Source organism: Cryptotermes secundus, unplaced genomic scaffold (assembly GCF_002891405.2).
Source record: "Cryptotermes secundus unplaced genomic scaffold, Csec_1.0 scaffold643, whole genome shotgun sequence".
Taxonomy (NCBI): domain Eukaryota; kingdom Metazoa; phylum Arthropoda; class Insecta; order Blattodea; family Kalotermitidae; genus Cryptotermes; species Cryptotermes secundus.
The window spans coordinates 31,728-47,872 of NW_019731276.1; the positions used below are offsets into that span (position 1 = coordinate 31,728).

A 16,145-nucleotide genomic window follows, 5' to 3' on the forward strand; every position below is an offset into this window, starting at 1 on the left:
AAATCAGCTCTTAACAACAGAAAGGGCAAGATTTCGACGCTACGTACTGTTGCGTACCGCCACAAAAAATTAAAAGTCTAGGGAAAGACTGGTGGAAGTAAGAGAATGGAAAGCCAGCATCACCGCCCAGTCCATATTTTTTATTCTGTCAATTTTATTGCCTCAGCATATGCCTTCAGAACTTTTCATGGAATTGAGGTTAGGTTTATTTTTGAAAATTTCTCGTTGATATTCAACTGGTTTCATGCTAGTATTTTTTCTTTAGTAGCTGATTCGATAACATTGTTGACAGTAGGTGTAATAGGAGCAAGAGATAACACCCTCTTCGCCCCAAGTTTGAAGACTTCATCATTGCACCAACGTGAAGCTACATACAGTTATGATGTAGGAGGTTCTATGTAACTGAAGGAATATTATACTGTATCATGACAAAAGCTAACATACTGATGTACATTTTTCATATTATAGAGACTGAATAAGAAATTCACACAAGATCGGAACGGTTTTGATCCCCTTTTTGGGAACTTTAAATGTGATGAGAGATGAAGATATGAGAATCATACTAAAGTGATAGGAAGCATTTATAAAGGAACAGTATACTCGTATCTGTTCAGAAATTTTCTTGCGCGGAACCCGCCAAGATATTTGTTTGTCCTAAAATCGAGTTTCGACAGATGAAAGGCTCGTTGATGTGTGCACAAACAGCGAGAGATGTATGAATGTCAGATTACATGGTATTGTTTCATACCTCAGTACCTCCCTGCTGGTATGGCTTTATCTTGTTCTGTTCCAGAATTCTGAACATTTGTCGCACAGAATCAGGAAAGGTGTCGCCCCAGGACCGATATATCGTGCAGAGGCAAGAGGCGAACTGAAAATACTGATTTGTCTCATCGAAAATAAAATTTAAATTTTGGTATGTCCATGCTGTAAGGGAGATGATCGCTAATTTCTGACCATTGTTTCTCTTTAACGAATAGTTCTAGTGGCAGAACGGATGTTCTGGGAAACAAACCTACTTCCGCTTAGATTCTTCAAGATAAGGCGAGAATAGCAAGGTCTCTAAATTAATAGTCATATGAAGTTCTTCAGCGATTCATTTCTACCAACGGTTTTCATATGCACTGATTCGAACTGAGCATCTCTTCAACGCGTAACGCACAAGATTGGCGCCGTCGCAGCGCCTGTAGCGTCTAAGTTTTCAGAAATAATTTTTAGTTTTTGTGCCCTCGTTACTCATATTCGTGTTAAAGTATTTGCTAAAATGACAGGCATGTTTATGACATACCTTCATGCAGAATTCTACAAACTTATCTCCAATGCTTAAATAATTATCGTTGTTAAATAGGGAGTTAAATATAAGCTGCCATTCACAGTGTGCCATATTATTTTATATTATATAAAAATGTGACGTGAATGAAAGCTGAATATTTGCGAAACTACTGTAACCACACAAAATTTCGAGATCCAACGTTATTTCGCTCATCCACTTCATACGTTGGTACGTCGGCTGTCTTGGTAATGCAAATCACAGGAAACTGAAATATACGAAGATCGGGCGGTTTCTAGTGGCATATGATAGCATCAACTTTCATGAAAGTCTGTTTACTGTTTCAGATTTCTGACTGAGGACAGACATGCGAACGAACAGCTGGACGTATGAAAAGGAGACACAACTGGACGCAATGATGACACGAGTTTATCTTTCGTTATAAATAAAATAGTCTAAAATTATTAAGAACCACTGATGCACACAAAAAAGACATCAGCATCAACACCAGTATGTGTAAAGTGTGTTGGACAGTAGGATTACCAGAAGAGGCCAGCTGGACGAAGTTTCGTGGGCAAATGAACCTGATTGTGATGACGAAGCTGTTGACGATGCGAATATTCTCACTTGATGTTACCCCAATTTCAAGGCCAACTATGAAATATGCCCCATTCCAAGGACCACAGGAAGAGACTAGTTATTTCCGTGTACTGGCGGGATTCGTTGCAACGTAGTTTTACCCAAATCATATGATCGATACATCAATATTTGTAACACCAGTAGATAAGAATATACTCGTAAATATTGCCGCGAAATGGATTTCTCGTGTAGACAGATGCTTTTACTGTGTTACATGCAAATGTGCGTGTACACAGCGAGACTTTACATTGCAAGAACAAATTACACAGAAAATCTGTGACGTTGTGAAACTTTACCATGTCGTTAGAAATATCATTTGGGACTGAGAACATACAGAAAATATTGAAGAGTTAGGCGTACCACACACTTTGGCTAACGTATTTTCTTACGTGTTTGGTTATACGGTCCTGTAAGAACTTCCTGCAGGACAGATGCCCATTGTCTCTACTCTCTTCCTTTTGCCTCCATTTCTTCACTTCCATCTCTCGTATAACATTTTCTGCATCTTTCAGCCATCTCAGTCTGGGCCTTCCCACTTCTCTTCTAACTTCTGACTTAGTTTAAAAAATCGTCCTGTTACAATCCGTCCTTTTCTTTCAGTACTTGTTGACGTATCCTGGGGTTCAGTTCATGGTTAGTTCTGATTCTCAGAACCCCTTGCTCACTTCCTGGTCGACACAACTGTATCACAATTCTCTCTCCCACGCATTTAATACAAATTGATCTCGTTCAGCCATGGGTTATGCCTCACATCCATACGTCACGTCTGATTTTAACAGTGATTTGTACACGTGATATTCCGCGCACAGTTCTAGATATATAGATATGCTGTAAGCCACAACAGCACCATGTACTCGTAGGATTTGAGGTTCCCACTGTCGTGCTTCTAAAGCGTAGTCCGTTTATAGTAAACCGACGTTTCGCAAGAACATGTTGCGTCCACCTTCATGGTCGGAAAATAAGACAAGCCCAAAATACCAAGTATCACTACGTTATCTTCGCATTCCCAATACTGTATTCTTTTTGTAAAAATGGTTCCACTGGAGTTAACTTGAACATTTTCATTTAACAATGTTAAAAAATTGTGGAAAAGTCAGTAAGTAAAAAAAAAGTAAAGTAAAGCTATCCCTGTAACAGGCCATGAAGGCCCATAGGGTTGTGAGACGTTGAGGGTCCCACATTATCTAGACAATCGGCTCAAAGATGGCGGTAAGATTGTCAGCCTTACGCGCCGCCCACGCTTTACTCCCCAGGAAAATTATTTAATTAATTCCTGGTACTCATTTCTGTTAGAGGCTGAGTCGACCCCAGGGCCATAGTGCGGCCGGAAGGATTAGGTCAATTGAAATACAATGGCCTCACCGGTATTTGAACCCGCGACCTTTCGACTTGTAGCATAGTGCCTTAACCACTACGCTACCTCTAATTTCTTAGTGCCTAATTATGGAAAAACGAATTTTTGGCCTTACCACCAAGAATATCAAGAGAACGGCATTCCAACTGGCAATTAAAAATTGCATTTACCACCAATTTTCTGGCAGAGACAAAAGAGCGAGATGGGAGTGGCTTCAGAGTTTTATGCGTCGACATTCCCAGCTGAGTGTACACAAATCACGGCCGAAATCTGCTGCGACAGCCAAATGTTTCACACCTGGGAATGTTCTCGAGGTTTTCGATGTCTGCGAGCCCTTGCTTTGAAAGATACAGTTCTCTCCACATCATGTATACGCGAGTGCCGAGACTGGCTTATCTGTGGTGCAGCCCAGGACACGTAGCGTGGTCTCCCTGGGAGGCAAGCGACAGATTGCAGCATTATCATCCGCCGAAAGAAGTTCACACGTCACAGCTGTCAACTGCATGAGCGCTGCAGGCCATTTCTTGTGTACCCAAGAGTTAACTTGAGAGCACACACGGCAAAACTGCAGCATGCCCCAAGTCATGTTGCGTATAGGCCAGAAGCTTCACACAATGTCTCCAACAGTTCCCTCAGCCATCTACGCCAACTAAAGAACAGTTTTCTCATGCAGGAACAATACAACTGCTTGATATTACTGAAGAAAATGTTGTGCACATTGTGTGCTTGCCACCACACTGCACACATAAGATGCAGCCTCTCGACGTTTCGTTCATGCTGCCTTTCGAAACGTATTATGCTCAGGAAATAGAGTCGTGGCTAAGAATGAATACAACTCGAGTTTTAACTCATTGCGAGATTACTGTCTTGCTCGGCCAAGCATCTTTGAAGGTCCAAGTTTTAGAAATTAAAGTGAACGGTTTCAGCAAAACTTCTTGTACCTTACAATAAACACATTTTTCATGAATCCGACTACTTACAAGAAATTCAGAACCTATTTTTTTCATTGCTAGTGGGGTGGGACTGAATCCCTTGTACTGCGGCCACTTCTGGCCTATTGTACCAGCCCCAGATGATAGGTGAGGGTGATTGTGGAGCAATTGGTGGAATGAAGATTGGCAGGGGAAACCGAAGTACTCGGAGTAAACCTGCCCCAGCGCCACTTTGTCCACCACAAATCCCACTTGACCAGACCGGGGATCGAACCCGGGCCGCCGCGGTGGGAAGCCAGCGACTAACCGCTTGAGCTATGGCGCGGCCTAATTCAGAACCTAAGTGGCTGCGAAGAAACAGACTGAACTCAACAAGTTCAGGACAATGTTCAGTGACGGGCCCTTTCGAAACAACATACTTTCCAATTCCATAGAAGGGCGGTGAATGAAAGACGACATCTCTACTTTGAATATAAGGATTGTGGTTTCGAGCTCAGACGTCCAGATTTGCTTTGCTCCTGACACATATATGACTCCTACAAAGCCCGTGTGGAAGAGGATTCGAATACCTCCATCATAACCCTGGGAGTAGAAGGAGGCGATGAAAAGGGAACGCAGTGCCTGGGAGTATAACTGGGTCATCCTGTTCCTGGGGGATATGAATACAGGGACATGGCCCCATAGTTGTTTTTTTGGGGGAAGGGAGTCTCCAATTTAAGGCAGTAAAATCTGGTGATGAATACCGCGGGTCTGGGACCCGAGACTAACTGCCCTGGAGAGGGGCAGCAACAGTTGTAAACGACGGACCCAACCTCCCGTGAGAAAGGATGTTACATAAGGACAGTTGAAAAAATCGCTGGTCGTGTGTCTCAAGGGGCTTGTCGCCAAGACGAAATATTGGAGGTAAACCGTCAGTCGTAAAGTGACTCTGACTCTTGAGTCGTACAATTTAGAGTTCGGATTCGCTGCTGTAAGCCATTGCTGCAACAATTTACGAACACGTTAGTAATTTAGTAATGAGTTATTTACATATGACGGAAAACAGAATTAGAAAAAGAACAATATAGGGGTAAGGGCAGTACAGTATAATCTTTCATGAGGTGAACTTGATGTAAATAATATTTTAGGAGCCGGTACTTTTCAACAAGAAAATGACCCAGCTCTATAACAAATACACGTATATGTGGTGTTAATGGAAAGAAAATTACTATTTATTCTGAAAACAAAATGTAACCTACAAATATATACTGTGAGCGAAATGCTGCGTTTTATTAATATTTTAGCATCCAGCACGTAAGAACACCAATGCCATACACGGCACTTTGACACATTTTGACATTAGAATACGCAGTATGTGACACAAGCGCTTATAGCGGTAATATTGGTTAACTAATATCTAACTCGACTTTGAGTTGTGCTGCCACCTATGAACCTACGGTGGAAGAATGTTGGCATTGAATCTTTTTTTGAGACAGTTAGCTTTGCTGTGAGAATCAAGATGGCGACTAGCGATGATGAGCCGTTGCATCTTTACGAAGTGTTTCAAAACTGTTTCAATAAGATAGCAAATAAACAACCTGGTAAGTGAATAAGTGAATCTTCAATATATATTCTAATTTACGAGTGTCAGTTATGTTTATAATATATTTCTTGTTTGTGATTTTCAGTGGGTTGATTTCGCGTGTGTGACTTTCCTCCCATTTGGCTTCTTGTGAAATTGTGTTAACAGCTTTTTCCCGTGTCAAAAGTAGTCCTTTGTAGATTAAGTCATTATAATTGTGTGCGTGTTTGCAGGGATATTTAGATATTTATTATGGAACGTAATGATACATTTGTGAAGTTATAAGCACATGAAATGGATGTTGTTGTGTTTATGAAAGGTCATCTTTAGAACCCTGGCATTTAGATTAGTCAGTGTTTAGTAACCCCGTCCATGCTTATTCGTGAAATGACAACATGATAGATGTGAATGTAAACAAAGCAAAATTATGCCGAAGGGTTCATTAGTCGAAAAATGAATAATAATGAGTTTGCGTAAGGTACTTGATCCTGTATGTTTTTTATATGTGTAAGAAATGAGATACCCCACTGACATATCTAAATTTATCAGTGACAAGGTAGATGGCTTTACAACGAATTATTGACAGTGGATGTCGTTCAAAGTTAAAAGCAGTGTCAGCCTACTACAGTGTTACACGTTTTATTTACATCCTTATGCTGAATGGGTATTATGTCATGCTGTTGTTTGACAAAGCAGTAAATTCCTTATGGAGGAAATTGATGATAATACAAAGGCAGTTCAGTATTCACTTCTTTATAAATAATAGCCGTGGAGGAGTTTTTGCTTGTTAGTTTGAGTTCTTCATTGCTAACAGCTGCAAAAGTGTTGGCTGTGAAACAATCTGAATGCTTTGTTACATTTGAAATTGTTCTTTTGTGTGTTGTGTTTGTGTTAATTTGGAATGATGAACCACACTTACCAAGTGCACTTGAGAGCATTCTTATGTGCCATACTATTCAGAAAGTTATTTTTACATTATGTTGGAATTTTGAAATAAGACGTTACACCAAAACAGGTTATGTTGTCAAAAACATGCATTAAACAAACCTGTGACAAATTCAGAAATTCTTTCTTTTCATATTTATAGGAAAATTATTGTCATGTTTATATTTCAGTTGCACTGTTAGATAACATTAAGATGGGTATTAGGGAAGATGGTGGTGAGTAAGGAAGGTGGATGAAATTGGTTCAGGACTGTGAAGAGACAGGCTTTGATTTTAATGGGTTCTGCTGCCAGAGAGGTAGTTAGTTGCCACGAAACAGTGATTTATATTTTGATCCAGTTTTAAAGAAATATTCTCCTTTAAATAAATTGAAATGAAGTTACTGATGTAAGAGTAACTTGCATTGTATATGAAATATTGAATTCAGAAGATGACAAGATGAATATTAGAAGAATTTTTGTTTTTGCTTTTAATGCTTTTATTATAATATTATCTTTCCTTGACTTTTGACTTTTGGTGTAATATATTGTTGATTCATTTACTGATGAATTCTGTGCATACATAACTTTTTGAGAGATAGGATAGACGTTGCTGGGTTATAATGTTGGTTAAATATACATGTTTATATCTTAATCTATTACATGTGAATGATTTCTCTTCACCATTTGATAACACAGTATGGCCGACATTTACATTAACTGTACCACTTCAGGTAGACTTTGAGGGAATGACATTCTGGTGTATTGACTTTGAAACAGAATTTTCATACATCTGATTTCTTGTTATGTGGTGCTTAAATACTAAGTTTCTCATAGGGTTTGTCACAAAGTCTTCAAAACATACACATGTACCAGTAGGTAAGTCAGTTCTCTGCAACAGAATATAAGGGGTAGACATAATTGTCTACAGGTCTCTCACAACCAGGTGGTGTTATGTTGCCTATATATAACTGAACAAGACTGTGGTTGTGCCTGTAGGCATAATTTTGAGCTTTAAGCATATTCTTCCCCCAGTAGAAATGGCACAGAACCACTAGCTGTGTGGAAATGTAGAGACTCACATTGCAAGTTTTTGAGCATGCTTTGGCACAATGTGACACAGTTGTGACAAGCAGTATAACAGAAAGACAGTACTACAGTTAATATAGTGGCATGAAAGAAACAAGTGACAGCAACATGATTATGGTTGTCTGGGGTGTGATGCCATGTAATTCAGTATCTGCTGAACTGTGGGGATGTTTTCACCATTGTTGGGCATGAGAACAGCTTGAACATTTTGAAATATTACGTGACACCACGGGTATAAATAGGCTATAGTATTGTTTACCTTGTATGAATATTTGGATCTCAGTGACACAGTAAGTAGGCAGAGACAGAGACTTCTGTCACTGGTGCATCGTCTGGTGTGGTAATTGTTTTGTTCTCAGTTGGGCTGTTGTTATGAGAATGACTGATGTGTTCGCTCTAGGAATTATCCAGGTTTTGACTAACCTGTCGTCAGGAACATGACAAGTTTTGGGGTTTTGTTTAAATTTTGCAGTTTGTTGTCATGAGAGTGTGTGTCAGTTGAAAAATTCAAGTGTCATCATTAATAAGTCAGTCTGTGCATTCCTTTAACCATTATCATTTCTGATAGTGGTTGGGGTGAGGGATACGTATTAAATTCCCTGTTTTTTCTTCTTGTGGAGCCTCCTTGGCCCCATCTCTCTCTTTGCAGTCTCCCTTGCAAGTGTACTGTGCTATTGCATTTAAAAATGACATGACTCTGTTGTATTTCACCTTCTGATGGTCATCATTCTCCATTGAGACATCTGTTGTATTGGCCCTACTTCTGTAATTTCCAGCTCATTTAGTATGCTTTTTAGCTGCGAAATGTTAGTGGAAATTTCAATTATTCTGGTGTCAGTATTAAAAGCAAGAAGTTCTGGGAAAAACTAATTGTATACTTTCCTTTTGTACATCATGGACTACATAGAAAACAAGTCCACCCATTATTCTGTTGTGTGTGTATTCATCGCCATGGGAACATGTTTACCGAGCCATTATCTGGTAGCCAAGCTGTTACCTAGCAACTGCACCATTGTCTCGCAAGGTTAAGGGGATACTGAGCAATTTCCTATCAACCAAGCTGTTGCCTAGCAATGGTAGGGTGATACACAGGCAGCAAGGTGATTTCATAAGCCTACTTTTGTATTTTTAAAAAGTAGGCTAAAATAATGTAGGCATGTGAAAATGTGTTAATAAGGAATGAGATTACAGTCTTCTGGGTTGTGCCACTGTACAGTTTGGTAGATAGGTGCCAGTATTTCAGAGGAGGCTCCTGCTTTTGTCCACAGATCATATATGAACTGATAATAGTTTCTAGAAAATTAGTTACACAAAATAGATGTTACAGTGTGAAAAAATATAATTTGACATGTTTACTGTTCCCTTAAAAACAAACTATTTGGACCGACTAACTGCATGCACTACTAGTGTAGAAGTAAATGTAGATAAGCCTAACTCTATGAACATGACATGAAATCAATGGAATAAACAGACCATTTGAAAATGTTTCAAAACAGGACTATCTGTGAACAACCGGATAGATGGAAAGCAGGTTTATTTTCACATTAGGAGAAGAGTAGATTTTGGTGGCACTGTCTGTTAAATTTTTTCATTTCATGCATCCTGTTGTGTTACAATATACAACTCTTTTATCGTGTTGTGACGGTCAATAAAAGAGTTGTACTTTCTGTTAAAATTGGCACTAATTTTGTTGACAAGCGGCAGTCGCTCGGTCAGTATAGTTCGGTTGCAGACTAAAGTCACAGAGTTTTCTGTTACTCAGTGGAGAAAGTTGTCATGTATAGAGTACTTTCTTATCAGAAAATATTATTATTTTGCCATGTTTATTTTTTGCTTAGTCTGTTTTTGCTCTTTTTTGCATGCTCTCCTTATTTTGAAAAAAGTAAAAGGCAATGGAGGAGGCCAGGGTATGAAGCTGACTACTCACTTCCATCTAGCGCTGAGGTCAAGTATGGTGGAGCTATACATCCACTCCCCCATGTATCTTCATTAAGCACATGGATTACTTCGTTAATTAAGTACAGGGATAACCTTGCTGTCTTTTTATCTGTGTATTATGCCCCCCTCGAATTTTGGTTAGGAGGATTGCTGTCTGTGTATTTCCCCAGATTTTTTTCGGTTATTATGCAGTCCATATGGTATCAAGGGAAAATAGGCGATAAGTTCTTCCCAGGAGTTCTTGTTATTTTGAAAAAAAAAGTAGGCTTGTGAGATCACCTTGCTGTCTGTATGTCTCTGTATCACCCCCTAACTACCGAAAGCTGGAATAATTGAGCCAGAAGGGACAGCTGTTCCAATACTGTATAAATATACTATGTGATGTGATGCCTGAAACCAGAGTAGTGCAGTCAGAGAAGTGCCTTGGAGATGGCCATTGCTAGGCAACGGCTCGGTAATTAGGTCTTCCAAGTGTGGGGTTGTCTTCTGCATATAATTTCAGGTTGGACCACAGAGAAAGCACCACGTCAACAGTTCCTATGTTATTAGGTTATGGTTCATTTGTAGGTAGTGGCTTGGTAAGCACGTTCTCATGGCAACGAATGCACATACAACAGTAGAAGAATTGTTGGATGCATTGTTTTCTATGAGTTCTGTGTCATGTCAAAGGAAAGTAGGTGATTAGTTCTTCCCAGAACTTCTTGCCATTATTCCATTTTATGTTTGTTGTTTGTGTAAGTAGTTCTTATATACAAAATAATTCTGCTAGTGGTTTTGGATGTGTATGAAATGAGGCCTCTTATTTTGAGAGAAGAATAGAAGTGGCATATATTTGAAGATAGAGTGCTCATAAAGATGTTCAGGAGGTGCCAAGTTCGAATCTCAGCTGGGCCTGATTGAGGTTTTTGTTTTACTAGGCCCTCTAGGCAGACACCACGATAGTACCTTGAAGTAGGCCATCATCACTTCCGTGTCCATCCAATAGTTTGATACTATTTAGCCTGAGTTGCTGACATTACCATTAAATGAACTACAAACAAATAAATACAGTGGTTAATTTCTTATATACATGCTATATTGAACATTGTTTAATATAGTATGATATATATACAGCACTCTGGGAGTTGACTATGCTCGTATCTTCAAGTGACTGGTTGTTGTACTCTTGGATTGTTATTACTTTTTTATTTTGATATCATTGTAACACCTGTTGACAATTCAGCAGGAAGTCTTACCATTTCTTATATAAGCTTTTGTGCTGTTAAATTCCCCTGCTTTCTCCCATGTTCCTTTCAGTCTTACGTGTTACTGATTGATGCATCATGACTGACATTTAACGCCATCTTCCATGAGGACTGGGTACAAATAGTCAGTCACAAACCTTCTCCTTTGTATAGTAGGCTAAGCTTCTCATATGAACATCAAAATATTATTAGTACTACTAACAGAATAGACAGGATATGCTGAAACAGAAGACTCCTTGCTTGTTCTTGAGTTACTACTTAACTCATATTTATGCACCATATTAATGCTTGTAACTACCTGACATGACAAGGTTGGCACTGAACTCGTACTCAAACATACATTTCGATATCAGGAAGGAAATGCTAATACATAAGGGAATTGGATGAGTAGTTACCAAAGGGAGAGTTCATTAGTAAGAGGTTGTTGGTGTGCATGCCCCAAGTGATGGTTCAGAGGGTAGGTTTTGTTAGGAACAAGACTATGTATTTGATTAATTCCATAAGTACCACATGAACCTTCTGTTAGGAGATTTCAGTACAGATTTTTTAAATAAACAATTGTAATTGCAAGAAGCCAGCCAGCCAGACATACTCTTAGATATCTTGACTGCAGAAAAAAGAACATTTCCTACAGCAGTGGGCTAACTGTAGTGCTGTATCTGAAGAGGTCTGTCTTCTGGGATGGGTATCACACCATCTGCTCCGTTGAAATTGAATGGACTTTACGGGGGAGAATGTTTCTGCCATTTTCGGGGTTGAAGAATAAGCCAAACAACAAACCAGCATGAAGCAGATAGGAAACAGCCTCATCCTGGTTTGTTGTGTGGCTTATTCTTCAGTGCTGAAGATGGAGGTTTCATATTTCTCCAAAATATGAGTTGCTATTCATTGAACTACTCGTACATGTTGTTATGTCTCCGAAGATATAACTCTTCGCAACCACTGCTGAGAAAACCTCAAATCCTACATATTGCTGTACATATTAAAAAAAGAATGCACAGACATTGCACATGCTGTCTCATGTACAGTTGACCTTGACTACATTATCTTGAAAATAAATGGGTTGTTACTTGGCAGACCATTGTTAGTTACTGAATGCCAAAGAGCAATTAAATCCATCTGGCCACAAAGTTGGTTTTGTCAAAATTAATTTTTGTTGTTGTTGTTGATGCCCCTAGTTCACACGCTGTTGTTTTATTTAGGGAGATGGAGTACTGAAATTTACTCAAATTGAATCAGAATTGTTAAAGCATTTTTGAGAAAATCATTTTTTTTTGAGCTCATTTGAAGGGTCCTTGGTTTAGAACTTTGTTTGTATTCATCAGGCACTGGCATGTGGTGAACACATTCTTAAATACTAAATTTGAATTAAATCTGTTCACCCATTCAGATGGTGGTGATTCAAACTTCTATACTAACAGACACCACATTCCATAAGACATGTTTTCATATTTTGGGGGGCCATCAAGGCTGACCTTGGCTGCATGCAGAGGCTTGCATGTGTAAGCAATGCTGGATCTGTATGCAGGTCTCATATGACTGCTCTGAAACTTGTCTGTGGGCTTCATTTGGTGGTGGAGGCTGAGGCTTAAGGCCTCAGCTTGCAGGCTCAATGGTATGGGTGTGTGGCTGGGCAGGAGATTGGGCATAGGACATGCCCAGATGTGCATCCAGCTAATGGAATTGGATCCTGTCTTTTGAAATGGGTCACGATGAAATGAAACCAAGCATTGCTCTTAGGACTCTCTTCAAGGTGGAGATCCCAGTATGGAAACAGTGGTTATTATCTTGGTCCATGACTCTTCACTCCAGATGGTTGATTTGGTTGGTATACAAATGGGTCTGCAGTGTCTGGTGGATGAAGGGTTGTTGTATGTGGGGTGAGACTGGAATTGGGTATCATTCTTGCTTGATGCACATTCCTCAGTGTTCCAGGCAGAAATCTCTGTAGTTTTAGCCTTTTCAAAGAACTGTATAATAAGGAACTATGCATGACTGCAAATATATGTTTCTTGGATAGCCAAGCAGATTTGTGAGCCCTTGAAGCATCAAGGATAACACTATAGATGGTCCGAGAATGTCAACAGGCAGTTGTGCCCTGTACAGTAGGGACAAGGTAACATTCCTTTGGGTCCCTGACCACAGTGGGCCTCAGTGCAATGAGTATGCAGAAGCCTTGGCTAGGAAGGGATCAGGCAATCCATTTTTGGGGCCTGAACCAGCATTTCCAATCCCAGCAAGTGTTGGCAGGCTAAAGATTAAGGAGTGACTTACCAAGAAGCACTCTGAATACTGCCCTGCCACACCAGGCAAGAGACAGATCTCTTCATTGAAGAACCTTTGGAAAAGCTGTCTTGAGACTTGCTGGCCTTGGACAGGAAACATTGCAGACTAGCAACGGGATTCTTAATTGGCCACTGTGCATTGAGACAGCACCTCAGATAATTGCAGGAAATGTGAACAGGAGGAAGAATCATCCTACCACATACTTTGTCAGTGCCCAACTCTGGCTGGGTATAGAATGTGTAGGTCAATCCTTCCAGCAGCACTATGGCCCTGGGGTCGACTCAGCCTCTAACAGAAGTGAGTACCAGGAATTAATTAAATAATTTTCCTGGGGAAAGCGCGGCCGGCGCATAAGGCTGACAACCTTACCACCATCTTTTAGCTGACTGTCTAGAAAGTGTGGGACCCTCAACGTCTCACAACCCTGTGGGCCTTCATGGCCTGGTACAGGGATAGCTTTACTTTTTTTTTTCTTAGGCTCTGCATGGGTGGAGCTAATAGATATTACTAAGTCCTCAGTACTGCAGGTTCTGGCCCTAGTGTTGAAAACAGAGGTGCGCAGTGGACCAAGTGGTTGTTTCAGCATGTAAGCTCAGGGGGGCCGAACACACGTAAATTGGTCATAATCTTGAGATCAGTTTTTTATGATGAGAATAATTTTGTGCTGATATTAATATGTAGGGCAGAAATATAAGTACCACGAAGAAAGACATGTGTCTTTGTTGCACAGTCCTTGAGAAGCTAGGGGTTGCTCACCAAGTCAAGAAATTTCCCACCATTTATGAAGCTTGAATATTCATTACCATTTACAAAAAGCCTTTTAGAGGTCCTTAACTTGTGCTGGATGAATTGAATCCATGTCTTTACAGTTTCTTCAATATCCATTTTAATATTGTCCTGCTGTGTATATTTATGGTAGTATGCTTACTTGCTTCTTCCCTTCTAGTTTTTGAACTAATATTCTGTACTTCTCATCTTTATGTGTGTGCTACCTTCCCTGGGCATCTCATCTCCCTCAATTTGATCACCGTAATAATATTTGGTGGGGAGTACAAATTATGAAGCTCCTCATTATGCAGTCTTTTCCACATTTATGTTATTTCCTTGCTCTTAGTCCCAGATATTTTCCTTAATACCGTGTTCTCAGACACCCTCAGTCCATGTTCCATTAGGGTGAGAGGTTAAGTCGTACACATGAACAAAATAGAAGATAAAATTGTAATTTTGTATATTTGAATCTTTTCTTCTGTATGTAGGAAACAGGAAGATGAAGGTTTCGGAAGTCATGTAAGTGGGGGGGGGAGAAAGGGTTAACTTTGGCACTAGTAGAGATGACTGATCAGCTTCATGCTTCAGCTGCTGCATCTTGGGGCAAGGAGCCCCCCTTTTCATTGGATATTATTATCTGAATGCCTTTGCTCCTTCTGGAAATTAATTTAGTCCTAGACATTCTGCTGGTTGAACTAACCTGGCTCTCTTTCACAGCCAGATTTTTCTTGAAACACGTTATTTTCCTTAGCCAGTTTTTTGAAGCATATTAAAAGTGTCAGCACATCTTACCCATGTATAGAGGCAGATTTTGTATCTATCTTATTTGTTTCACATGGAAGAAATTGCTTGATTTTTGCATTTACTTCCATTCAGCTCAAGCACCTGTATGTGCTGTAAGAGTGTGCCAGTTTGACTAAAATTCCAAGTGATTTTTTGCTGTTGGTACTGTTTGGCAGCTTGCTGGTGGCCACCTCAGTGTTTACTTTGGCAGAGCTATGCTTTCTTTCCACAGCTTTTAATTTTGAAGTTTTGTTTGTAAAAGACCACATTAAAAATCAGTGTGTAGCTTTTTGAAATGAATCAAAGGAATTTTTGTGAGTTGAGGATTAGGGTTTCAACATAGAGAACCAACAACGGATACTGGAACCATGAGGCTTCTTTGTTAATTTTTGCAATCAGCAGCTGCAGTATACAATTCCAGTATGTTAACTTAATTCAGTAATACTATCAGAATTAGTTAAGTAAGGAAATATGGAGATGGAATAGGTCAGTCACTACAACAGTGGACTGTGGGTTGGACAGCTGGGTTACTGATTCATGGCAGGGGAAAGGGATGTTTTACTACTCAAAAGCATCCAGATTGGCTCTGAGGTTCAGAGATTCTTCTGTCCCACAGGTACTGAGAGCTCCTTCCTGGGAGTAAAGCAGCCAGCACATGAAGCTGATCACTAACCTCCATCTAGTACCAGCTCAAAAATGGTGGAGCTATACTTCCATTTCCTCATACATCTTCATGGCATTGTGCTTAATTAATTACGTGCAGGGGCACGTTACTTTACTTTACTTTGCTTCACTTTACCTTACCTTAGTAAGGAAGTAAGCCAGTCACTTGATGAATATTATTTTACATGCACACACACACACACACACACAATGAGAAGTTGTCCTTATGCTTAATTAGTTAAGCACTATGTCATGAACACACATAGGGCAGTGGAGGTATAGCTCTACCATTCTGGACCTAAGTACTAGTTGAAGGTGAGTGGTAAGCTTCACTCCCCTGCCATATTTAGCCCCAGGGAAAGAGCCCTCAGTACCCATTGGGTAGCTTGGTGGGCCCCAGAACCAGTGTGGACAGCGTGGAGAAGAGAAAATCTTGCACTACTGGGAATCAAAACCAGGATGTAAATTTGAAAAGAATAAGGAGGCCTCTTTGTAATCTAAAGATGTCTGGGTGGAACAGCTTTATATAACATAAGAGTTATGGATCATAAAAGTTGTCCCTGTGCTTAACTAATTAAGCACTATTCCATGAAGGTGTATAAGGGAGTGGATTTATAGATCCACATTTTCTTTACCTTGGTTCTAGCTGGAGGTGAGTGGTCAGCTGCAGACTGCAGCCACTTTAACCCCCCCCCC

At 40.0% G+C, this 16,145-nt stretch overlaps 1 protein-coding gene across 1 annotated transcript in view; it reads left to right on the forward strand.

The window, feature by feature from the left end:
• The first annotated feature begins 5,693 nt into the window (after positions 1–5,693).
• The window catches only part of LOC111866844 (transcription factor 12), a 441,771-nt gene continuing 431,319 nt past the window's right edge, over positions 5,694–16,145 (forward strand). Inside the window, exon 1 of the mRNA XM_033752433.1 lies at positions 5,694–5,775. Coding sequence (XP_033608324.1) covers positions 5,694–5,775 — 82 coding nt within the window. The remainder of the gene's footprint in view (positions 5,776–16,145) is intronic.